This window comes from Nipponia nippon, unplaced genomic scaffold (assembly GCF_047370975.1).
Source record: "Nipponia nippon isolate SJK-2023a ecotype South Korea unplaced genomic scaffold, ASM4737097v1 scaffold_3, whole genome shotgun sequence".
Classification (NCBI taxonomy): domain Eukaryota; kingdom Metazoa; phylum Chordata; class Aves; order Pelecaniformes; family Threskiornithidae; genus Nipponia; species Nipponia nippon.
Window position 1 is genome coordinate 44787007 of NW_028262347.1, and position 27439 is coordinate 44814445.

At 37.2% G+C, this 27439-nt stretch overlaps 1 protein-coding gene across 2 annotated transcripts in view; it reads left to right on the plus strand.

The window, feature by feature from the left end:
- The window catches only part of PTPRQ (protein tyrosine phosphatase receptor type Q), a 143572-nt gene that overhangs the window by 82587 nt on the left and 33546 nt on the right, over window positions 1-27439 (plus strand). For both annotated transcript variants that reach the window (XM_087765815.1, XM_087765814.1), the window contains exons 42-48: window positions 1299-1568; window positions 11501-11833; window positions 18400-18521; window positions 22343-22529; window positions 24777-25021; window positions 25648-25714; window positions 26312-26470. In XM_087765815.1, the coding sequence (XP_087621941.1) occupies window positions 1299-1568; window positions 11501-11833; window positions 18400-18521; window positions 22343-22529; window positions 24777-25021; window positions 25648-25714; window positions 26312-26470 (1383 nt within the window). The remainder of the gene's footprint in view (window positions 1-1298; window positions 1569-11500; window positions 11834-18399; window positions 18522-22342; window positions 22530-24776; window positions 25022-25647; window positions 25715-26311; window positions 26471-27439) is intronic.

Here is a 27439-nt window from a genome sequence, read left to right on the forward strand (position 1 = left end):
CCCAGCACTTACAACACCATGAGAAATCTGGACCATCACTGAACTGGTTCAGGTTGGCTGTTGGATCCCTGCAGCTGGAGGTTGTCCTGCCCAAGAGCCATGGTCATCCATCAGATGTCTCATTTCATCACTGACATTCCATGCTCAAGGTACTTTCTTCAGAAGTGCTGGAGAGACATTGCCCACAGGACCATGGTCTAGTAATTTTGTAGCTTTTTGTCAGACTTTATGCTCATCTGGTTGCAGCATTGTTTCCTTTCCTTCCAACCCAGATTTGGGGCAGTTGCTGGATCAGTTCCTCATTGAGTTCATCTAAGGGTTCTGTCTCTGGTCTTTATTAAAAGTGCCAGTTAATCTTCTTTCTTCTGCAGATGCTGATTTTTTTTTTTTTTAAATAATGTTTTCTTTGAACTCTGAAAAGAAAATCAATCATTTTAAAGAGATTCATTTACCTCTGTGCACTGATAATGTACATGTTTCCCTCTATTTCTGGTATGTCACTGACAGTATTTTCATTGTTTTATGGATTCCCGGACATGTTTTGATAGAGGAAGTAGGTTGGGGCACGCCTCACTGTGTATTCATTGTCTCTTAGCTGGTACAGCCAGCACTTTAGCCCTTTCTGAGATACTTTAATTTATTGTTCTATTTAATCAGTTGTTCACAGATAATAGCTCTATTTTCAGCATGAATACAATGTTTGCTATCTTTTATTAAATTTTTATGAGCATTGAAAAAAATTTCTCCTGCTGGAACCAGCAAGGAGGTGGGGAACAGTACGGTAATAGCATTGATATGACAGCTCTGAAACCTGCCCAGTGACTTCTGTGCAGGTCGTGCCTCTGCTGAGACAACAGAGAGCTATGATACAGTGCCTAAAAGAAACAAAGCTAACAGATACATAAGGAACCTCTGCTGTTGATACAGTTGTGGAATATGTATATGAGTTTCATACTACTGTGTTTTACTACACTTTGATTAAAAAAAATAGGGAAAATGCAAGCAGTTGTGAAAATAAAATTGGTGGACACATCTAGGAAAAAGCCAGATAGGTGGCCTCTTCTGTTTCAAGTACTACCACCAGTCATGTTCATAGTAGTTGGAAATGAACGATCTAATGAGGACAAAGATGTATTTTGTTCTCTCAATGTGTTTCTTTTACAGTACCAATTTCTCTGCCACTGGAATGTTTGACCCTCACTATGAACACTGGGTTTACTTCTCTGACTATATTGTTCTGTGATTACCATTTTAATTGTGTGGGAATGTTAACCTTTGGTGAATGTGTATCTTTTAAGTACCAGATGCTGTCCAGAATGTTCATTGTATTACAATGAGTTGGCAATCGATCCTAGTGCAGTGGGACCCTCCTGCTTCATCCAACGGTGTAATTACTCATTACATCATAACAGTTGAAGGAAATTCTACAAATTTTTCAACTTATGATACCCTGCATACTTTTAGAAATCTGCTTTCCAATATTACTTATCAATTTAAAATAAAAGCTGCAACATCTGCTGGTGATGGTGAAGAACAGATATGCAATGCCAGTACACTTCCAGAAAAAGGTAAGAAATTATTCAAGTTAATTATTTTGTTAAATTTAAATGGCAACTGTGAAACAAGCAGGCCTGAAATACCTGCTTTAATGCAGGCAGCTAAATTGTGCATTGTTAGGAGCAAAATTTTTGTTGTTTTGTTTTTACCAGGGGCTATGCTATGACTACAATGATTGACAATAAAGCTGTTCAGAATTTGTTCAATTAAGAAGCATTTAACATCTTCAAGCAGACTTTGTGATAACTCTTGATGAATAGGACTTTTTCACAAGAAATAAAATTGTGAGCTAAATCCAAGGAAGAATGTAGGCAGGTTTTTTGGCATTGGAGTAAAAAATTATCACCCAAAGTCTGTTTTACTTTCTCTCTCCATGCACACTTCACACTTCACCTAATCCTGGCTGTGCTTTCATTTGACACCTGAAACTTCCTTATGCACTTGGAGATGAAATTCTGTGCAAAATAGAGCATTGCTTCTGTGTAAATAGCTATGTGCTTAGCTTCTAAGCTGGAAGTGGAGAGAAGCCCAACTCTCAATCTAGGAAGCAAATGCCTGTTTCAGTTCTCTTCCCCAGTTAAGGATGATTTCTGCTCTTGGGATTATTTCTCTTGGTTTTGTCTTCTTCGGTGATAGTTTAATATAAAAATAAAAAATAATATTCAGCGAGCAGGATCCAGAACAAGACTTCACCTTCCTACCGAATTATGGGAGCAATTACTGCATTTAATTCCTTTTTTTGTTTCCTCTTCAGTGACATTAGTTCATGCAGTGGAGTTGAGGAGCTCTCTAGTTCAGAACAGCCGGATCATTAGGAACCACGGGGGTGGGATGGCGGGGCATGACTGTATCCCCTGATGCTTAGAAACCAAACCTAGCTTTTGTAACACTTTAGTTACTAAGTTATTCGGTAACTTAAAAGATGAGTTGCAGCACTCATTCTCATATATATTTCAACTGATAGAGTGAGTTTTGCTCAGTTCTGTCAAATAATAGATACAAGAGTCTGTGTCAGCAACAGGGTTTAGGTTCTGGATGACAAGTGGACAGGGGCAGCTCTAATATGCAGACTTGAATCAGGCATCTAAACTTGGAGGAGATCAGACTTACCCTTATGCTTAGACCTCCTATTGGTAGCTTCGTGAGCCGCATGCACCTCTTTAGGATCAGCCTTCAGATCTCTCCTATTCGCAAAGCCTTAGTGCCCCACTCTGAGCTTTGATTTCCATGCTTCTTAAAATTAGACTTGCGGATGTGCGTGTCTGAATGAATCTAGACCATGTCTGTATCATCAGCTGAACTACTACTGCTTTGGTTCCAGATCAAATAGGTGAACTCCAAATGAGGACAAGCAGCCCCTTGCTGGCGTAATGTGGCCAACATTGTGAAAATAGCCAGGACGGTACTTTGATGACTGCCCTTCCTCGTAATGCAGTCCATCCCACTAAAGCCTGGCCACAACCCCTATCTGAACAATGAGGTGGCACATTCATACCTGTTTCTGAATTGGCTTCCTGATCAACAACAGCCCCACTGCAAATTCTGCCATTTTTTGATCCCTGTTGGTCCCCTCCGTTCTGGCTCCTTGGCGATTTGAGACTTCTGCCTGGGTCATCCACCCTCTTGTTTGCTCAAAAACTTCTGTCCATTGGCAACGTTCAAAATGCACTTCTGAAGGAAGCATTGTTTAAATATTAGAGATGAGCATACTCATATCTTACAGCATTGGCTGGAAATACTGTAGTGAGCTTAACTGCTGTGCTGAACGTGGATCGTCTGAGCGTGCACCTAAGTACGCTTCTCAACTGCAGTTGTAACTCTCCACCCTTCCTTTTAAATCAGAGCTGGTGAGCAGCCGGCCCTGACTCAGAGCTCAAGTAAGCTGAAACTGGGGATGGGTGTGCAGACAGGTAGGCCGGTGCACAATTAAAACTGGACTCATCCAAAACCCGAAGGTTTTGGAAATAGTCTTATAGCAGACATGTTACCCTCTGGTACAGAGGAGACCAGGAGGCTTCCTAGGTACCTCACTTCTTGGAGGATGGGGAAAAGGCTTCTAGTAGTGTTAAAGAAGCCTGGCACCTGGGAAAGTTAATTGTTGGGATTTCTGAGAAATTTGGGGTTGGCTATTAATTAGTGCTTGAGGAAAGCCTGGAGAAGCGGTGGATGTGGTATTAAGCCCGGGCTTGAGGGACAGACTGCTAGTCTGTTGTGGTTTATGTTACATAAAGTTGTACTAGCAGGAGAAAAGAAAAAGACTTTATTTTGTAACAACATGTGGCTTATGTGTCTTATCACTGGGAGTTTTCCTAAGTTCAGGATTTATACTACAATACATGTATTTTTTGCCACTTACACTGCGCAGAGCCTTTCTTGCTGTTTTAGCATTGGCTTACATGTTGTTGCTTAGTCATATTTACAACAAACTAGTTATTATTAGGATATTTCCTTAACTGTGTGTTTGCATGAATTGTTTTGTGGTGACTGGGTACTAGGAATTGGAGATTAATGGTTGGGAATGGAAACAGTTTTATAGCTGTTGTCAGCTTCTTATTTATGGTGGTCTAAGATTAGTCACAGAATATGTAGCCAGCACTGAGTCACTGACAATGCATTTATTTCTGACATAAAGTGAAATCGAATTTGGCTCAGTGTCTCACTGCATAGTGTTTGACCTTTACATTCTTAGCAAGATTATTTGCCTTTTTTTTGAGGTAAATTTGTTCGTATCTGGGTACAATTAAACATGAATCATGAAGATTAAATTTATGAGGAGATTAGTGGTGTTTTGTGTCTAATCTAGCTCCATTGTCATGGTAAACCACTTCGGCCGGGTTGCAGTATGTTATAAAAATTGTCGACTTTGTAGTGCTAATATTACTTTGTGTTTAAATATATTATACAGGGTATGAAAGATAATATAGCAAGTACACATGCATAAATGAGTAAGGATTTTATGACTGAATAGCTAGCTATCCTTGGATTATTTTCAAGAAAATGCACATATTAAAATGAAAATTCATTAAGGTTGAGCGAGCTTTTAGAAGGGAGAAAGAGCCATAAAATGGGTAGCATGAATAATCAAAAGAAAACTGCTGCTGCTTTCAATTTTTTAAGTTGGATTTTTCTTCATAGGCCTTTTATTCGTCTCTGAAAATATTAATCACATTGATTATAGTATTAAGACATGCAGAGTAATTTTTCCCTGTTTACTGAGTCCTACTTAATATTACAACTGAACAGAGTCTTGGAACAGGTTGAGGCCCCGTTGTACTGCGGTGACAGTCCTTACCATTTGTTTTCTACTAAACAGAGATTCATTCATAACTTACATTTAACAGAAATATGGCTAGGGATTTGTCCAGGAAACATTTTTTAATTTAATCTGTGCTTAATTTTGCTGGCCAATACTAACTTGTAACTATACACAGAAGTATGCCTTGTGCTTGAAGGAGAGTAGTGCCTAAAAGGATTGGTAATGAGAAAGTTTCTTAGGTCTTTTGGTGTGGAGATGGCAAATTATCCTCATCTGTTGTTACTTGCGCACAAAATGTCTTTACTCTTTGCACAGGCGAACCTTTAGAGATTCTGGGTTTGTACCTCCAGGATGGAGGTGCCCATGGGAAAACGTGGGCCTTTTTTTCATCCAGGTCTGTGAGGAGCACAAAACGTAGCATGGGCTTAAAGCCTTCTTCCTATCCAAGGAAATGCTCTGTTTTCTTTACCATAAGTCCTTTTCTTAGGACGTGGCAGCTCATGGCAACTCTACGAATTGGAGTTACATGAATTTCCTCATTAAGTTGTGAAGAGAACTACAGATGACCATAATGCACTGGAAGAAATATTTAAGTCCGTACCCTAAAGCAGTCCTTAGGGCCCCAAGCATGATGTGCAGTGCAGTATGCAGTGCAGTGTGTTGGCCTGGTTATCCAGAGGAATCAACCTACTGCAGAGCCACAGCATTGGAAATAGAAGAGCTTCGGTGTACTTGTCACTACTACAGATAAGAGCAGTGCATTTCACATGTTCAATCAATGCTTCAAGTTCATGTTTCCAAACTGTATTAAAGTAAAAGCATCCAAAAATTGCAGAGTGAATCATGACTAGGAATATTTGAAACACTTCTTTCCAAGATGACTGAATCTAATTTTTTTTACCAGATTTCTATTTTGTTAATGTAATGTGGATTTCTTTTTTTAGATTTCCTGATTAGTTGGTATGTCCAAATGTCAGTTAATGGCTTTGATGTTTATGGCAAATCTTCACTAGACAAATGCAATGTTCACTTCGTTGCTGCCAATGAAATTGCATTGATGTTATTTTTATAAGCAGGTAGATAAAAATAGAAGAATCATATAGTGTAGGATGAAAGAAATATTTTTTAAGGACTAGGTCAACTCTAGATTAATGTATAAGAAATGGTGGTGACATATACATACAAAGCTGACATTGAAAGCATTTATGTGTCAAATAAATTGTCTGCTGAAAAGTAGACAGTGGTCCCGTTTGTCAGAAAGCTGAGCATTTTTATTTAATGGAATAAGACTGGAATACTAACAGCTTTTCACTACTTTTCTAAGCTTAGCTTGAAGGTGTGCATTTCTCCTTAGATTTGTAGAATTTGATTTTTTCAGTGCTTAGATCCCATAGTTAGAGATAGAATTTTCTGATGTGCTGAGGACTAAGAGACAGTCCAAGGAGGCTTTTTAAAGACGGGTTCTCAACTGTGCAATTTCCTTTAAAGCATGTCTGATAACATCAGTACCAAGTCATGGGAAAAATAGTCTACAGGTTTTTTACATTTTAATGTTAGTAAAATCATTTGGGACCTATTTGTGATGTCCTTGTTCATACTGAGCAGGCCTTTGTATCATGAGGAGCCCCTCTGAAATGAGCAGTCTCTACTAGAGTACCATTTAGTATGATCAGGGGTATCAGCTTAACCCAGGGAACTCCTTTGGGTAACTAAGCTTTCAAAAATTAATAGAGATAATCAATACAGAATATTCATTTTCTTTTCAGACACCTCCATTTTCTGAAGACTTGTTTTGTGCCCACTGCTATCTGTTCTACTTTGTTCTTCACTTTCCTCCTATTGATGCTCTTAATACCACCCAACAGACTTCTAGGCTGCCGCTGTTCTTTTAATCCAAACTCCAGCTACAAGCAGCTGTTCTGTAGGCAGACTTTTTTTTATTAACTTCGTTAGGAACTATGCCATATCATATTACCGTCTTCTGTTCCCGGCCCGCGCAGCTGTAGTCATTGCTTTCCACAGAAGTCTTTACAGAAAGCCGTAACTTCTCTCTTTTCTCAGTAGATTTTTTTGTGTGTGTCCTTTGCTGCCCTTAGGTTATCTTTGCATTGTAAGATTTTTTCTACCGAATATTTCTGTTGATTTAAATCAGTTCGACTGGCCCCGTTCAAATTGATCTGAGTCTTTGCACAGTCCTGGTGCTTTTTCTACCAAGAATTTCCTTTCATTTAGGTTCTCAAATAAGAACTTAATCTCAGAGCCGTCCACCAGCTTTGGAAGGGCTGATTAGCATTGCAGCCAGATGAGCATAGGGAACCAGGGCCAAGATCTGTGAAAGTAACTTCTATTTAGGTGCTTAGCTTCCTGTCAACTTCAGTGGGAGTTCAGGCACGTAAATAGGTTTTAGGAGCTTAAAATCCCATGTGGATCTGGCTTCAGGCACTTTTCGTTGGAGTTTGGCCATCATGTGAACAATGGTGGATGAACCTGAAAATACCTCATTCCTCCTCCAGTCCAGAAACTGAATTCACCAGCATTTCACGGCCAGCCTCTCTGCCAGCTCCCTGGCTGGCTTTCAGAAGCCGAATTAAAAGCTATTAAAAGGAAAACGACAGAGTACTTTGCACCCAAACTTTCAGACTTTGAAAAACTCCCTACCCTCAGAGCTAGCTGAATTATAGCAAATGCAATATAATTCAATAGGGAAAGACTGTCAGATATATGATGATGGGACTTAAGGGGTCCTACTCATGATTCCTGGGAAATTTAAGTATGGGATTAGCACCAGAACGTCAGCTAGCTGATCAGGACACAGTCCTAGACAATTAGTGTCCGACACCACCACAAACATGCCTTTTTCATGCCTTTTCTTTAAGTGCACCTTTCTGGAAACCAGGAAAAATAATAAAGTTCCTGTTAGGCACATACCAAAGCAGTAGTATATAAGAGCAAATACATAAGTCTTTGTTACAGTTCCAATTTAATCTGAAAGAATAATTGACAAAGACGCAATTTTTGGCTTTAATTGGTTTTAGTGTGAACAGTGATCACTTCATCATAGTTGAGTCATGTTTAGAAAATTTAAACAAGCTGCATGATTACTCTAGGAAGCATGGAATGGTTTGTTCAAATCAGTACCATCTGTGGACAGAAAAAGTTGGGGGAATTTTAGTCATTCTTGAGGAATGGAAATCTGATTCTCCATGCTAGAGTAATTGTAATCCTCTTTGTATCTGTAACCCAATAGCATAGTTGTCTTGAAATTGTCTCACTGAACACAATCAAGTGCAAGAGACACTGTGCCACTGGGTGTCACTGCTCCTCACTGCGGCCCTCGGAGCAAAACTCTGATTTGCTCCCGATTCGGATCACATCTTTTCATTTGTTCTAATGAGGGATTACATTTATATTTGATTTGTCTAGGTAAGCAATGAGATAGAATGGACTAGATTTTAAACTGACTAATGTTTAAGGCTCTGATTCCATTTTAAAGATCTGTCTAGGCACTGATGGAGAAAATTTTCCATCTTCTTCTGACTGACCCTTTCTTTTGTAGGTTAGAAATATTTTGTATATATGGGTCTTAGTAAACTGGAAAAAATGATGACATAAATTAGGAGTAAAAGCTTTTGTAGGAAAGAAGAAGTACTTGTCTAATCTGTGTATTATCTTTATACCTGCAAGCTTATCTTTCAAAATGGTGGTTTGGGTGTAGTATTACTCACCAGAATGATCACAGAGACTATCTTCAGCCTCGTGAGGGTAAATTGCATGGGTTCCCTCTCTAGTCAGTGGGAAAAAGGACACTTCTCTAGCAGACAGATGGAAAGAGAAACATCATTTTCCTGCACCCAGTTCTTTCCCCTGCTCTCTGGGAGCTTGTCTCTTTCCACCAAATACAAGGAGAGCTCATGGAGGCTGGCTTTATTAGACTTTTGTTCTTCTGTGTGAGAGCCCACAAATCAGAGCCACTGTTATTTTTCCTGGTATCATTTCTAGTTCTGTGAAACTGCCAAGCGTCTTTTCCATCTTTACTGCAACATTGCTACCTCTCAGTTCTTTTTGATGGCATCATCCATGTTGAAACTGGGGGAACAGGGTACTCTCCTTGAGAAGGAAAGCCCACCATGCTTGCTAGAACATGGGCACTGCTCTTTCTGCCTGTGACTAGCCTCTTTAACCTGCCTTGTTTTAGGTGCAGAGACTGCAGTTGTGCCAGTCGTGGCTCTACCAGCTGCACATTTGGGCAAATGAAGGTATATATTTCCACACCCTCTTGGCACCCAGCAAGCAACCAGTTACTATCATCTACTTTATTCCAAGCCCCTATTTCAGTATTTGATCCAGTCTTTCATTTAAATTGGAGTATAGTCCAATAATATGTTTTCAGCAGATGGAAGTTAGTAATGGTAGACTAAGAGGCATTAGAGCCAGTTGTTTCCATCTCCATGTTGCACATTTTCACACTTTTATTCCAAACCTGCCAATGCTGGCTGTTCCTATCACAGCAAGAGTTCCTGGAGTCATGTGCCTGGGAAGGTGAGGTCATATTCCTTACCTAAAAAAGAGTAATCCCCTCTGAGTGAGAAGGAGGAAAATTGACTTTTCTTAAATTCTTTTTAATTTTTATCTGTTCTAATGTCTTTGAAATTGCTGACTTTTAATTTTTTAATTCCTGGAATATACAGTTTGGGTCTTAAAAATACTTTAATTCAAGTTCAGAGTGAGACTGGGTGGTAACTTTTGTTTCACTGAAATAGTTTTATCCATTCTATCCCACATTTTATCATCATCATAATTCAGTTGTAAGATTCATATTCTTTGCAGTATCTTAACAGATATTAATAACTTATACCACAATACAATAGAGAATTTTTCAAGGAAAGCTACAGATTTTTTTATAGTAACCATTGAACATTTCTCTGCCTTTATTTTGCGTTAACTAATGGTCAAACTAAGCCCTTTCTTATAATTTACAAAAGTAGCAAATGCAGTTTATAGAGCTATTATGAAAATATTGCAGTGGTTTTTTTTTTGAAAGTGGACAAACTGAGTATTACATCTCCAAAACTATGATCAAGCAAGAAGGTTACTGCCTGTTTTGTTTTTATTTACAACTTCCTGAATTTCTCTTCGTGCTAATAACAGCAGAGCAAAACAACTTTAATTTTGATAGTATGGAGCATGATGATGAAAGTTGTCTCTAGCAAAGATTTTTTTCTTAGACAGTTTGCACTTGTTCTGTGTCTGCTTAATGTGTAGCAGGGTGGGATCATATGGGGCTATTGCATGCTGCGACGCTGTGTACACATGTGTGAGAGCTGAGCGGAAGGACAGGGGAAGCGCCCACGGTTCCTGTGGCTGACCCCTCTCCTGCAGGCTCCACCTACCTTGGGCTCATTTGAAGGGATTTGGATTTCTCAACCTTTTCATCATCACAGCTTGGTTTGACTCAGAATTTGCATTTCTTGTTAAATGTTAGTATTTAGTGGAGAGGCTTCAGCTTGTTACATTATGATGATTTTTATAAACAAATTGTGGCAGATGAAAGCGGAGACCAGATATTCCCACAAGGCTGAAAAAAAATGGAGGGTTTTCTCTTTCTTCCCCAGTAACGTTGGTGTGGGATCCTTTTATTCTTTATGTAAGCCTTGGGGCTTCTTCAGTTTCAGTTTAAGGATATATCATGTGTTTTTCTTTTACCAGTGATACTTCTTCCCCCAAAGACTCTAAAGTACTCTTTAAAGCTAAATGCACAAAATTATTTCTGAGCTGATTTCTCTCCACAGTTTTTGCCACAGAGAGTATTAGTATTATCTTACAGAGTCTTAGAGATAATATTAGCTTACTGTATGACTATGTGATATAGCACAAAACCATATGTTGCATCCAGTCTGCGAGAGCTGGGACTACACCGTTGGCTTAATATAGATAGGGATAAATGTGCGTGCATGTGTGTATGTGTATGTATGTACACCCATGCAATACTTCTGTCTCCATGCACATGAATGTAACCTGTGTATGCCCATGTATATGTATGTATATAAATACATGGAAGCAAAGTTTATGGGAAGTTTCTTTTTTTGCTTTGTATTGCCATATTATTTAGCTCTTCCTGTTGGCATTCTTTTAATTTGTTGTTTACTGAACAGCTTGTAAAGCTCTTATATAAAGATAGACAAACATATTGCATGTGTTGATACTTTCCATTCATAAGGTGAAACAGGACACTTGTGAAATCTTGAGGTGTTGCTTGAGGATTTCATATCTTACCAAGAGAGAGGGAGACAAATGAGTATTTCTAAGTGAGAGGTGAGGAATCTCAGTTAGCAACAGCAGTAAAAGATGCTATGGGTAGGCCAAAAATAACTTTGCTTGATATTCCCTCCCCCAGTTGAGACATAGCCCCAAATGTAGCAACAGCAATGTCACACCTCTCAAAGCTGCCCCTGCATGCCACACCTAAAAGTATTTTTCTTTATTTCAAAAGCTATAGTAAATGTACGCCACCTATATATGCACAGTGTGATCTACACCAATGGAATTACTCCTTATTAACCATATGAAATTGAATTTTGGTCTTTACGCATGTTTATTAAAGTATTTTTTGAACACTGGATAAAAGGGTTATAGTAGCAATCACTTTTCATTCAAATGGAGATATCTTACAAGTGTTCTAATTTGTAGTTCCTAGTGCTCCCAGGGATATTGTTTTTTCCAATGTGCAATCAACAAGTGTGACCTTGAATTGGAGATCACCGAAATCTATCCTTGGCTACTTTCAAAACTACAAGATTACCACACAGCTACAGTCCATCCACTGCAGTGACTGGGAAACTAAGGAATGTATTGAATATGAGATGCATCAACATTTATATGAAAATGTTGTGGATGACCGGATAGAAGAGACAGTGTATGGACTGAAAAAATACAGGTGGTACAGATTTGCAGTTGCTGCCAGTACGAATGTTGGTTATGGCAGTTCTTCACCTTGGATTTCTACACAAACACTTCCTGGCTGTAAGTAAGGGTGTTTGCCGTATGTCATAATGCTTTGACAATATGATGTTCACCAAAATAAGCAAGAACACTTAGTGGAAGTTATTTCTTTATAGTCCTGCAATATTGGTGAAGTTAATAAGGATTTATTACAACTCTTCATGTATGAAATATCATGATATAAATCATGTGGTAGGTATGCATACTTGACACTACTTCAGATTTTAATTCCTTTTGGAGGGTCTACTATATTTACTGCTTACCCACCAGCAATTTCATTCCTCAGCCCTACTCCACATCTAGAATTGGTAAGTCTGAATTTTGGCTACTTTGGGTTGATATGCTGTTTTCAATCCATCTCTACATGTTGGGTATGTCAATGAAAAGTAGTTCTTTTTTTAATTCTTTGACTAAAAGTCTGTTCTCTAATGTCATAACACTTTCCTGAAATTCTGTGGTACGTTCCTGGCAACAGAATTTAAGCAATAGAATAGTTTAAGAGGTATTCAGATTTCTTTCCAACACCATATCCACCTAAAGAGATTACAAATCAGAGTAGCCATGTAACACCTACAGGACTGTCATGACACATATTAGGACTGTCATGCCTCAGCTGAGGATTTCGGTTTCCAAGTAAAAGAAGAGTTAGTTATCACAGATAAGTCATCACCAGATATTTGAGAGAAGGGGACATGAAACATAAATTATTTAGGAAGTTACCATGTTGACATATGACCTTCCCTCCCAGTCTGCAGCCAGCCTAGGTCAGAGCACATCTGAGATCCAGCCTCTGGCCTGTGTAGAACAACTAAGAACCACCATGAGTGGCCTGACTAGATCACAGTTCCTTCACTCCTTTCCCCTTCCAAAGTAATCATAATAGAGATACTGAGGACCTAAACAGCTGTGTAGCAAGGACTACTCAATGGCCCACATACTTATTTTGTTCCATTTGTGTTTTTACAATCACATGACATGAATCCAGATAATGCTCCTCATAGTATCTGTGCACTCTCTGTGCGGTAATACAGCCATCTATCCTTAAATACCTCACAGTTTTTCTACTACGTAAGGTAATATTTGTCTTCATTTGCCGATGAGAAATTGCAATAGAGAAATTCTAAGCCCCAAAGGGCAAAGAGATTTGGACACCGTGATAGTGGACACCACAACAGCCCATTTTTCACAGAAAGCACAGAAGAAGTCCTTTGGACTGAGAAGTACTGGAATCAGCTGTGGAGTCATTTTCATATACACTTACTTTCTTTGTCCAGTGGTTCTTATGGGAATGCTATGCCTGTAAATTAATGCAGTATTTTAAAGGAAAGTGAAAAAAACAAACAAACAAACAAACAAACAAAACCCATATAACCCCAGATGGAGCAGAAAATAGCTAACAGAATTTGTGCAACACTTGAGCCAACAGCTCTGGGGAGATCTGTTACTATTAGATGGACAGATCTCAGCTGCTGACATATGCAAATACTTATCTTCAAAAAGTTGTTGCTGAGTTTAGGAAAGTTAGGGATTTTAACTGGACAGAGAAGCAGATAATCAAAACATATAATTTCATAAAGTTAGCATCCTTTTTATGATTTCCTCTCTGGACAGTGATAATTTAGTTTAAGAGAGAACTAGTTTCCTATCAGTCTCACTGAGGATATGGTAGTTAGTAGTATAAAAAATCTCATTAGACTGCACAAGCCCTTTCCATGCCAATACAGCGTCATCCTCAGCAGTCAGTCCTTTGTGTGCTCTATTAGCTAGTTTAACAAACGGTGGTCGGATAGAAGTTAAAAAGTTCCACCACTTCTTCCAGCCCAAGTGTCTGGGGCTGCTGGCCTGTGTCTGTGGTGAGGGAAGTGGGAAGCAACAGATTTCCTGTGAGCTAAATCAGTGACACATCAAGGGATGAGCTGCCTATAAAATACACCGCCGTGGAGTCAAGGAAGCATGGGCACTGTTCCAGAGATCATGGCTGGGTGCTGGTCTTTTTCCTGGGGTAATGGCAATCAGCTGAGGAGGGAAAAAAGAGGAACGCGACGCGTCACAGCTGAGCAGCCAGCTGGCAGCTCCAGCGTGCTTCAGCAGCACTAGGAGCCTCCCCGAGCAGTGGCTGATCTTTGGCAAGGGCAGGTCTCTAGCTACCTAACCTTATACTTTCCAAAGACTAGTCTTTAGAAATATTGTTAAACAGACTAAAAAACCTTAGTTCCCCTCTTTCTTTTGCAAAGGGCACTGCCTGTAGCAGGGAAGAGAAATTCAGGATGCACAAAAAACTGAGCCAGCACTCTGGGCAGCCTTGCAGAGTGTATCCAGAGAACAGGTGTCCATCCCCCTCTCCTTTCCTTCGTGGACTGGGCCAAGCATCCTTTGGATTAGCCTGCTGGTACACAGCCAATATACATGGTCTGTTAGGGCTTAAGGGTGCTTAGCTGCTATGTAAAATAGCCTGAGTACTTAGCCCATAAAATCAATGGGAGTTGTGTTTGCAGATTTGAGGGCAGAAGTTAGCCACTGTTTCTGATTTTCAAGAAATGCCTCTGTAAGACATAGCTTCTGCCAAAAGGGAAGTTACCTTGGTTGTGAAATAATAGTCAAATTATTTTTTCTTCAGAAATTTTTGTTTCTCTCAAACCTAAAGAAAATACTATAGTTATTATATTCAGGAAGTTACTGCATTTAAGCTGAAAACTGTTAGACTCAGTTCCCAGAATATAGAGATGAACCTTCAACAACAGCAAAAATTACATAACAGAAACCCTACAGATTCTTTACTATTGCTGAGGATTTGACTGTTGTGCTAAAGCAGAATACCTCATAATTCTGAATATCCAGTGACTAAGGTGAGGTTCTTAGCGATTTATTTCAGTTGTTCATTATGAAGGTAAATTTAAGGCTACAGGAATTCTTTTTAAGATTCTTTAACTCAGTTACAAGTTTCAAACAAAAAATGAATAGCTGTGTCCTGCACTGAAAGTGGTTATAGCATTACTCCATGCAAAATGTTATAGGTTGTTCAGTACAGTCCATTTCTCACATCACACAGATAAACTATTCAGCCTTCTGTGTTGCAGATTATCCTCACAGGAATTGTCCTACTGTCTCATAAAGTAGTTTGATGGCACTGTTATTACTTAGCTGATGGATTACCCAAGAGCCAAATCTACTCCGCAAGATGAAATATTTTCAGCATAACCTAGATTTATATAGTTACCAGGACAGAAGATCACAGTGTTGTGTCATAGTAAGGGAAAGGGCAAGAAATGTTTTCCATAGCTAGGGAAACTTTGTTCCCTCACACCTGCACTACCCCGAGTTTCACTTTTACATTTGTAAGGAGAATAAGATTGGCCAAACTTGTGCTTTCTAAAAGAAAAATCACTTTGGAGGGTCAGTGTTAGGTGGAAAATGAATGGCAGTGTGATCACTGACCTCATTTTGGATCTCGTACAGTTACACAATGCAATGCTGTTTGGTAAACTGCCAAGTCTCCTAATGCCAGGATATACTGAGATACAAAGGAAAATCCCAGATGTTCGAATGTCCCATGAAAGCTAGGACATAGATGCATGGGGCAGAGGGTTATGCTTCTCTTTTCAGCACCTTCTTTCCCAATCCCTGCTGATACCCAGTTGCTTGGTACACTTGAAATGTTTCTCTATGGTGAAAAGCAATAATGCTGCATCTGTTGGTGTATGCCATTGCTTCTGGCAGGTTTTGCCTGAGAGAGCTTGTTTTTCTTTGTTTCTTTCATTCTCTCAGAACTAAATATTGGAAAGTAAATATGGCCTCATATAAGATAGAAATGTTTAAAGATAGGTAAAAGTAACCTAAAGTGATTATAAAATGAAATAACTGAACCTCACACTTAATTTTTGTTGGGGAGAAAGAAAAAAGGGCTGGTCTTAACCAAACTGGCAAGCATGAATTTCTGTTAGAAGACTGGAGTATTCAGTCTTATTTTTGAGGATTATGTTAAATGATGGGCTATCCAGACTTATCTTCAAGCTAACACACTTAACTGCTGCCTTAGCATCAAGACACAGATGGATGGGAAAGATGACCCTGACCTCCATAAGACCCACATTCCTGTGCAAGGATAGAAGCATGATAATCAGGAAATGATGGTTATTAGTTACAGAAAATGCATTATTGTGAAAACCAGGAGAAAAGTGCTTATGAGAGGAAGTGATTGGATTATGGGGGAATGAGAGAATAAGACTAGGTCATTTCTACTGAGTAAATTGCTGTGATTTATAAGAGAAGGGGTATAGTGATATCATGGCCTCGTATTGACTAGATTCATTTCACAAACAAACCTAAATCAGAATGTGGCAGTTACCCACTGAAGCAAACACAGATTTTAAAAAGATGGTTTTTGTAAGACATGAGACTTCTTAGACACATTTCATTTTCTAATTATACAGGTTATTTCAGAAAATATTCCTCAATTTCAGGATCATTCGGTTAGTCTGATATTGTACTTTTCATGATGAAAATAAACCAGGTATTAATGCTTAGATTTATTTTAGATAAGTATCTTAAATGGAGCATACGCAATTAGAATTTTCTGGCAAAGATCTAAAAATGTATCAGATATAAACTGCATATGGAAATTATCCATATAAATAACTTCAGATTGGATAATTTGTAGATTAGATTATGCTTTAAAATTATTTCACATCATCATTGTCTAATGTGTAAACCTAAATTGGCTTCTGAAAAAAAATATTGAGAGATTAAACACTCCATTAATGCTATACAAAAGTAATGGAAAATTGTCTTTGGAAACTTGGTTGTTTTGGAAACTGAGGCTCAAGAAGCTATATATCTCATTTTATGCTGTTTTTCGGAAATTTCAACTGGCGATAAAGGTAATGCCACTGCCATCGTTACTGAAAGCATTGTTCACACTAAAAGACACTGAGCAACAAGTCTGACACACATTACCTGCAAAATAAGCTTCATTTGTGCTAATTCTAGTTTTTAGGGAACATGTTTGCCCCTGTATTGTTTTGTATCTGTTCTAGCACCCCACTCGACAGCCAGCCTTCTCTGAGCAGTCTCCTTTTTCACCACCTCTCATGTGCTTTCATAGTTCATTCAGTTACACTCTTCATTCAGTTGTTCCATGCTATTCAGTATTTTTGGGGACTGCTTCCAATGGTTGAATTTGATCCTGCCTACAAAGTCTAGTATGTTCCTGCTAATCCCCGCACAGCAATCTACCTCCTGTATCCAACACCCTAAACTCTTCATAGCATCTTATCGACTCCCAAATCTTCCTGTTTTATTCTGCAACCATGGTGCAAAATTTTCACCTTCACAATGCAAAATTTTATGATTTCTCCTCATTAATCTTTCACACATAATTTCAATAGCTACATACCTCCTTCCATGCTATTTTTCCTTTTCCTAGCCTGTTTTCTACCTGACAAAGTAGCCTTGTATACACTCCAGTTTTCATTAAGCCCTCTTACCTAATGACTAATGGTGAAAAAATACATATTCGTGCATTAATTGTGTTTGAGAAAAAAGAGCCTACGTCTTCTGATTAGGTTAGATATGGTAATTTTATCATTTTTTATTACAGACTCTTCACTGATATGTGTTAACCATAGTTGTATTTTTTGTGGTAGATTAAAAAAAAGGCACCATGAAGTCAAATTCTGGAAATAAGTACAAATCTGTTGTTGCTTCTATAACAGGCTGTTCACTGATATGTATCACAATTGTCTCTTTTTGTAGTAGACCCCCCCCAAAAAAGGCACCATGGAGCCAAGTTCTGGCATTATCTACAAATCGGTTGTCACTTCAATTCCAAATTTTATTTTCCTGAAATTTACCATGGTCCTTATGAAAAAGTAATAAGGACTTACTGAGAACTGCTGTGTTGTTATTATGATTTCATTAATTTCTTATTCATAAATAAGAAATAACTAGGTTAATTCACATATCAGCTTGACAAAAGGAAATTTTAGGAAAATCCCATTTCTTAATGTGAACATTCTTGCCTGCTTACAATTCCTATCACTTTTTTGTGTGCGTTTTTCAGAGTTTCTCAACATGTTAAGAATAAGTTGAAATGAAACTTAGAAAGTATTTTTTTTTTCTGTATAAAATTATTTGTACTAGTACTTTCCAACATTGCTGGAAATTTTTTCTAGCATGCAGAAAACCTTGTGTTTTCACAATTTCTTGTTCTTTGAATGATTCGTTTGACATAAATGAATATATTATGCTTGTCTATTTGTCTAAAGTTATATATATTTTGCTTGTGTTTATACATATAAATAACTTGTAATTAATAAAACCTATAATTTCAATTTAAGATGAAGTTGAGGCAGTTCATACTCTAGAAAAGTTGTAGTAATTGCAATGAAAGATGTGTTTCTAAATCACACTGTATGCTTTATATATGAAAAAGAAAAATTGTTATCATTATTTAAGCAGTGTATAATGGTAAATGTGTGAAAAAGTTTTATTTTCAAATTGAAAAATAATCTCTACTGGCCACTAAAATTACTGGGTTATTTGTCATGAACTTTTTTGGCCATAGTTCATATACGTATTTTTTTCTACAGCTCCAGACGGTCCTCCAGAAAATGTGACTGTTTTAGCTACATCTCCTCACAGTATTAATATCAGCTGGAGTGAACCTGTCATCATTACTGGACCAACATGCTACCTCATAGACATTACCTCAGTAAGGCAACTCTGTTTTATTGTTGGTAGTAATACAGAAGTTTGGTGATATAAATACCACAGCAGATGTTCTTCTAGAAATTACAGGACAGGCATAAACTGGATTGAAAAACAATACGACTGTGTCTATTTCCACATAAACTCCACATAAGAATTAATTGTACATTTATACATTTCTTAATGGGAGATAAATTAATTACTTGGTATTAACAAATGTGTGCTAGTAAGAGGTCTTGGAGAAAAAAAAGTGTAGCTATAAATACATACAGGAAAACAGTAGCTGAGCTTTGCGGAGGCGTACCTTCTTCTAATAATAATGATGCTGTTTACCAGTAAAAATAATAATGACTTTTTTTTCTTCAAAGGAAGGAAAAGTTCATTGTCATGATTTTACAAACCAAAGTGGAGAGACTAGCAAAAGGAAGTGACTTGTACAAAGTGACACAGTGCATCAGAGGGCAAATTTTAAAGTCAAACTAAATTTCCCTCTTTCCACTTGGTGCTCTGTCCATCAGATTAGCTGTGTTTTGGTAGCACAGCAATAACACTTCTTTCTCCTTGATCTTTATAAGCAAAAAAAGGCTGACATAAGAGAAAAGCTCTAGCGGCCTTTCTCTTTTCATCCGCTACTACCCTTATAATGCTCCTTAAAACAACCATTAATAAACCTCATTTCCTGCCCCGTGGCAAGATATGAAACTTCCTAAGTACGAGTGCATGAGAAGTTTTAAGTAGGATATAGGTTCTCTCTTCTTCCAGAAATTATACAGACAGGGCTATGAGTGAAAATGGGAAGCAATTTACCAGACTTTACCCAGGAAAACTTGCTGTTCGCAGCTTCAGAAATCCTGAATCAGTCTGTTAGATTATAGGAAAAAAAAATTAAAGACTACTTCAAAGTACTTGAAGACTTTAAATAGAAAGTTCTTTAAATTTTCTGAGAAGAGAGTAAGAAAGACCATTATGTGTATATTTTCAATGTTTCTGAATTGGTCATAGGAATTACAGATATGCTAAAATATTAATGCTGAGATGTTTGTGCAATCAAAATTTCTAAGATCAGTAAACCAATACCAAATATTTTTAAACTCCTCAGTAAAGTTACAAGAGAGAGTAGTGTGTAGTCATGCTATTTTCTGTTCCTCTAACTTCATTGTACAATATGTAAAGTGTAATCTGTTCAGTTCTGAACACACTTACCACAGCAGTAGTATGTCAGGATGAAGGGTGTACAATAACAAGGGGCAGGGAAGGAATGGTTCCTTGTCCCGTTGGGTGGGTCACTAGAAACTGCATAACAATTTTTATTTCTCCTTTACTAAAGTTAGAGAAGGCTTTTTCCTCATGAAAGGTTCTGTCACTTTTGACGAAACAGCATTATAGTGCATCAATAGAAAAAAATTCTTTTCATTCTTTTGATAAAACTTCCAATTCAATTTTCAAAGCTTGATTTTTTTTGTGTGTGTAATATCTAATCAATTTGTATCTAAACAATTTCTCCTCTGTCTGATAGTTCCTAAATTATAAACAGGGTGTCATCTGATTCTACACTATGAAAATGTTATAAATACCTTATCGATATAAGTTACAGTAAAATTCCTAAAGTAACATGACCTATGGAATGTTTCATGTGAGCCTGCCAGCATTCAGAAGGAACTTAAAAATCTGTTTCAAATGTTCAGTTTGGAGGCCTTTGGTTTTATTTTTACAAAATGGGTTTTTTTCAAATATGTTTCAGATATCTAGCTTTATGTTTAGGGCTTCCTTGTAATCAGATGTTGTCTGTCTAATGATCAGTAACTACAGGGATCAGTTCTGTAGATAATCACCTTAGTAGACAAATCTATTCCTTCTTAAAGGCCAATAAAGCTGTCACAATCTTTTTCAGTGAAAATTTGAGTATATCTTTTATTGTCCCAGTGGGAAAATTTTTATGAAGACTCCAAATTCCACAAACTTCCTATATGTATAACTTTACTCATTTTAGTTCTCAACTGAGTATCTTTAAAGATTTATAAAAACAGGCTCACAGAACAGAATAATTTCAGATTTCTACTCTGTGATGTCTTTATTCTTAAAAGGCAGTAATTAGTATTTATTAGTGAATGTATTAGGGTTCTGTTTAAATGGTTAGGATGTTCCTTGCAGTTTTATAGATCAGAAAAACTAAAAAGTACTCCCTCATTATTATTCCTCCAAGTCATATTTTAGTTTGTATTCCTGCCTATTATAATTAGAACTAGTCCTGAATAAAATATTACTGAAAATGAGTAAGGAAGTTGGAAATGAACCATTAAACTTCAGGAAGAATAGAAATAAATGTAATGATGTAGTACCGTGATTGTATTTTACCTCTTGTAGAAGTATTTATATGCCAGATTTTTGATACTCAAACAGGAAAAAAGTGTTTCAGCTCTTCATGGCCATCCCAGGAAATGAATGTCTGTTTACTCCATCAGAAAGTTTAGTTCGGGTTAATTCTCAGTGGGGATAGATGCATATCTGTCAAATAAAAGGTATGCTGGGACTATTCTAATGTTTTAGCAGCTGCATTTAATACAGATTTCATCCAGTGGGAAAACTACTGTACAGCTACCTAATCCTCTTTTCAAATTACACACTGAAGAAACAATAATGAAAACATCATTAACTGAAGTAGTGGGAACAGACATAAAAATAATTTTGTAAGTGATACTTGATCAAACACTAGAAAAGCTCCCATTTTTCCTTTTTCTCCTTTTTAAGCTAAGATTAGAATTGATTAATTGGATATAAAGCCCAACACTGTAGATTTTTCTACAGAACTACAGATTATTTGAGATGTAGGAGTGACAGGGATCCCAGGAAGTAATCCAGTCCATATCCTGCTCTAACACAGAAACAAGTGTACCTAGAGTCTTCCTCACAAATGATTCATTATTCTGTTCTCAAAAATGTCCAGTGCTGAAAATTGCTCAGCAACCCTCAATAGATTGTTCTAGTTTTTAACTAAACTTATAGTCATAGTTTTACTTATATATTTAGGTATATCATTGCAGTTTTGTAATATTTAATTCTAATCTGGTTTTGGTGCAAATAAAATTTCTATTCGTGTTTTCATGAACACTGGAAACAATGGTTTATCTTCAATTTAGTAACATCCTTTTTTATATTTTGAAGTTATCAAAATATGTGTAATATATATTTTATATATATTGAAGTTTTATGTATTGAAGTTTTATATATTGAAGTTATATTTTGAAGTCTTCCACCATCCTCCCTTTTCTAGATTGAACCCCAGTTATTTCTGCTTTCCAGCTTTTCTAGTAAGAGAATTACTCCCTCCCCACTGTCTTATAAATAGTGCTTCTATTACTATATCCCAAGAGGAACTGCACTTTCTGCAGTCATATCAATATTATATATTGCTGCCCAATTTTCCTTTTGTTTTTGTATTCCAAACAATTTTCTGCCATATAGCTGCTCATCTTCTGGATCTCTGCCTAGTTTGATTCCCATTTCATGTCACTGCAGCTCCCTTGGTCCAGTGTCTACCAATTGGTTCATGTTTGCTTGGTGGAAGACAGCAGCAAGCAAACAGCCCATGGCCTTAATCCCATACTACGTGAAGTGCTAAAGAGGTAACACATGGGTGAGATGGGAGCTTAGTCTGCTGTGCAGCTTTCTAGTCTTGGTAGCTAGAGACTTCTTGTGAACCCTTCTATGTAAATGGTTAGAAAAGTGGAAACATAAAAGTTAAATAAGGTGTTCAAATAATAATGTCCTGCTATTGGCCGTTTCAAGTCTTGTAATCATTGTTTTTAAATTATTATTATTTTACAGGTAGATAATGACAATTATAAAGCTCAATTTCTGAAGACAAATGATGAGGGTAAAGTCTTAGAAATTTCTGATTTAAAAGCATTTACAAGGTATTCTGTCATAATCATTGCCTTTACGGGGGATGTTAATGCTGCACTCATTGAAGGCAAGGCTAGTTCTCCAGTAATTGTCTCCACTTTTGAAGCAGGTTTGTATTTTTCTCTACTTTATATGGATCAAACTTTGCAGTTTTTAGTTCATCTGACAAATAAATGAGAGTTTTGAACATATGGTGCACTTTTAATGCAGATTTGTTCTCACAATATTTTTTCTTTAATATTTAAAAAGGTGGCATTCAACAAAAAGTGATGGTGATAATAAATACTAAGATTTACCTTTAGTAATGCAGAGATCTTAACTTGTTTCATGTAAAATATGAGTGTGTGGAACACAGCCATCTAGATTGCTTCTATAGTCAATGAAGAGAGGTCCTATCTGTATTAGCATGTACGTGTAAGATACCTGTCTTAGAAAGGGATGACTCTCCCCTGTGGGGGTGCCTGTTTCCCTTAAGAGACTGTTGAAACTCTTTACAACACCCTTGGTCTTGATGCAAAATTTAAACATATAAAAATTAAGTGAAGTGAATCCTAACGTTTACAAAGGGTACCTGTACTGACTTGAGGACACAATCTGTGTATTCTGAGTGCAAGGAGGTTGCTAGTGAAGGCCCACAGGGATCTGTGCTTGAGTCAGCTGTTCCACAGATTCAAAACAATCTGGAGAATGAGGTAGATACGAAGGTGACAAAAGTTGCTGATGCTATTAAGTTAGTCAGGGAAATAAAACTGAGAGATGAGAGTGAGAAACTGTGTGAGGACCTCATGACACTGAGAAGCTACATTACAGAAAAGTAGATGGCATTTGCTTAGGAAAATATAAACAGATGTACATGGAGAAGATACAGTCCTAGCTTTACATACATAGTTCCTGGTCATGCTCTGTCTACTATCTTTGCTGGTTTTGAATTGTTCACTAATGATATTTAAACAAACAACCAAAACAACAAAAAATATTTTCTGAAAATATATTGAAGTTTTGTTTCATTCAAACTAATTATCAACTGTGTGTAAACTATAATTGCTTTATTTCTAGTGAGGTTAGCTGCAGGTCAGCTTTTTTAGCTATATACTCAGGTTAATTTCAGATTTAGACGTACTACACAGTGATTGTATTTATCATTTATCTTTCCTTTGATGTATGAAAATCCAATGTCCCTAATGATACATGATATGAGTGTGTGTATACGTATCTATATCTTTCTAATGCCTTTAATACATTAAATTCTAAGGTTTTCATGACCTGTTTATGTCCCTGGAGGCTGATATGGTCTTTTACTGTCAAAAAATGAATGAAGATTAAATTAGGTGGTAGCTGGGTCTGTCCAGTGAGCTATCTTTTTTTGGTAGCCCTTTTTCTTATGTAAAAATGTGATACATTAGGAGGTGCAGTAACCTTAGAGAAGAACAGTTATTTTTTGCGTCTCATCTTGTCTCATCTGGTTTGCACAGCCTAGCATATGGCTGAGTAAGGAGCAATTTACATATAGACTTACTCCAGAGAAGCCTGAGTAAGCATTTGTTGGCTGGTGTAAAAAACCTGGAAGGTATGACAACTGCATCCAAATCCTTGGCTGAGGGAATGTGTTTACCTTCAGTTGTTTGATTTCACTATTTAGAGGTCACGCTACATACTGCTCAGGTAGAGCAATAAATATTTAGCTGCCTGGAAGGAATGTTACAGTCTTTTCTTTCAGATAGGGACATTGGTAAAATGATTTATACCTTTGCTGTCTTGAGAATAAGCTACTGGAATAAGTGTTTGACAAAAAAACGTCTTTGGGAAAAATGCATGTTGTGTTTGTGTCTGGGCATTGACTAGTGGAAAGTTTTTTCCTAAAGAGTTAGCTGTGATAAGCAGAGACTCTTAGGAGCATGGTGGCTTGCTTATATGTTGGAAGGGAGCTTGCTGTTGACAGAGGGCTTTCAGAAAGGGATACTCAAGACTAACACTTGCTTCTTGCTTGTCATCCCATGCAAGGATTTGTTTACCCCAGATGTATTGCAAGGTATAATGATGCCCTCAGGTTTTCTGAGTAGAAAATCAGAAGAAACTTTTCTGAGTAGAAACTACTGAGGGTTATCTAATAATGATTTTTAATATTTGCAGTGTTAAACCCTATCTTTAAGAATAGTATTTCACTAAATATTTAACTTTTTATTGTCTTATGAATATTTACATATGCAACAAGTATTTGAGGTGTTTTTAGTAAAAACAGAAAATACCAATGAAATAATACTGACGTGCAAAAATATAATTTGTAATTGTTCAGGTTTTACTCTAATAGTAATAGTAGTAAACTGATTTAAGGGGATCATTGAAATATTTATTTCAGTGCCTGAAGACCCACCCAACAACATAACATTTCAAAAGATACCAGACGAAGTAACAAAGTTACAAGTAACATTTGTGCCGCCATCTGAACCAAATGGAAATATTCAGGTGTATCAAGCGATGGTTTACAATGAAGATGACCCCACTGCCATCCGGATCCACAACCTTAGTGTCATTGATAAAACAGATCAGTCAGTCACTGCCATGATAGAAGGACTAAAAGGAGGACATACCTATAATGTCAGCGTAAGAACTGATAGTTTTTCTTTGGATTTTTTCTTTGATATGAGTGAGAGATTAGTCTGAACAGGGAACATAAACCTAGGCTGAATATGAGATTTTCGTGCCGAGAATGTTAGAAGAGAGACAAGTCTGAGGAACGAGGGCAGCAATGAAGAGAGTCGAGTGGGTGGGAGCAGGACACATCACTAGTGGTTAGCTTTGTACTCTGGACCACCAGTTCATGTGCTAGCAAAGCAGCCTGTGACGTATCATCACAGGTACAAGACTAAATCCCTCTCTTAATTCCACCCCTTGCATTGCTCATTTGGCTCAGATGAAAAGTCTAGTTCTGCAAGGGGAGCTTGCTAGAAGTATGTGCATGAAGTCCTTTCAAATAATTAGAGAATAGCACATGAAAGGAGGTGACATAACTGTTTAAGTGGGGTTGTTTTTCTCCTCTTTGTAAGAGCTATGTGACAAATGATAAAGTGTTATTGTACTTAGGATTGTAAAGAAATATGGAGTTCTAGCAAAGTGTGAATGACATAAAAGGAGTGTTTGAGCATTCATTGTTGCTTCAAATGTATCCAGATTTGGCCAATTTGAAGCTATTACAAATACTCATTAAAACAATTGTTTGGTTTTTTAAGGTGTATGCAATTAATGGTGCTGGTGCAGGGCCAAAAATTCAATTGAAAATAACCATGGATATCAAAGGTATGTCTCATGAAGTGCCCTTTAGTTGAAATCTCTATAAATGCTGAAGAAATTACTGTTCTACCTGTGGGTACGCAACTGTGTGCCTTTGTCTGTTATTTAGAGGTTGCATAATGTAGGAGCAGGAACACATAACTGATAACCTTGAACTACAGTGCTCAATTTTGCTCCATATCACTGATCATTTGCTATTCATATCTGAATGATACTGTAAACTATGTGCAGACTCAGTGAAGTAATCATATTGACTTCAGTATATTAGTTACCATCAGCGAACAGCTTAGAAGAATATCACAGAGAGATAGCTAAGTATACAGTATCACAGTTGTGGAAATAAATACAATCATTGATTGAAATTCATTGAAAAACTAAGACTCAGTCTTTTTATCGTTTTCTCTTTTAATTGAAAACTGATACGCAGAGGCATTTATCAGAATACAGTTTTTAGAAGCTTAAGGTATTAGGTAGGACATTAAGTTGTCCCTGAAAATATGCTGAAGACTTGTCTTGCATAACACAGCTATGTGCCTGAACAAAGTACTTGTGGTGAAAACATTTTAAAACAAAACTCTGTGGTATATCCTTGTTTAAAAACAGAACCACCACGGCCTAAAAAGAAACCAGCACCAGTTTATGATACCAATGGAGCATTACTCGTCACAGCTACAACAATTACGGTCAGAATGCCAATATGTTATTACAGTGATGATCATGGCCCTATCAAGAAGATACAAGTTCTTGTTGTGGAAGCCGGAGGTAGAATTTTACGAGTTCTCTTCAAAATTGTTTTCAGGTTTTTTTTATTTCTTTATTTTCAGGCGATTTTTCTTTTCTCTTCTTTTCTTTGGTGTCAGTAATTTCATATTAGAAAACAGCTAACAGTCGCTTTAGCTGTGGCAGCAGTACTAAGAGCAAAGTATCTTTCACAATACTTGTGGGCTGGATACTGGATTTTGGGAACACTTGCCAACAAAAAGTCATCCGTGCTGTTTGAAGTAACCAATATTATTCTGACCCTATTGTTATCATTATATTTTCTTTATTTCCTATTTCCTTGAAAAAAAATACATTTGGCTTTTGTGAAAGGTAAATAAATCTGAAACATTTTTTGCAAGGTTTTTCTTCTGTTGCTATTAGTGTTGCCTGTAAAAGAATGCAGTCATGTGCAGTTGATATTTCCATTTCATAACGGGGGCAGAGGGATTTATATAAATCCCTTCTGTAGACTGTGGGTTAGAATGCGTATTCCCTTGTATGGACTGATGAACATTTACTCATGTGAACAGTGCCGTGATATTCTTTTGAGTAGTTGCCTACCATTGTGAGTGGGAGTTTCATGATAGGACATCATATGGTCAGGCTTACTTTACCTAAGAAGGACAAATTCCAGGTATTTAATTCTCTTGTTTTGCTTGCTTTGGAAGTATAGAAGTAAACCATTCACATTAAGTGAATTCACATTAAGTCTCTCACCTTTTTCTGAATTTTGCATTTTAGCACTAATCCTACAGACATTTACTTCATAGCTATTGCTGTGAAGATTCTCTTGAACAGTTAGATATGCAAATACTATGTTAAGTGACATTTTGAAGATTTTTTCCTCCTGAGTTGCTGAGTACTGTGCGCTTATGGAAGTCTGGTAATTTCATTTATGAAACAGTCTTTACTGTCTTTAAAGTAAACACTTTTTATTGTCTTTGCTAGCCATGCTCAGTTTCAAAGTCA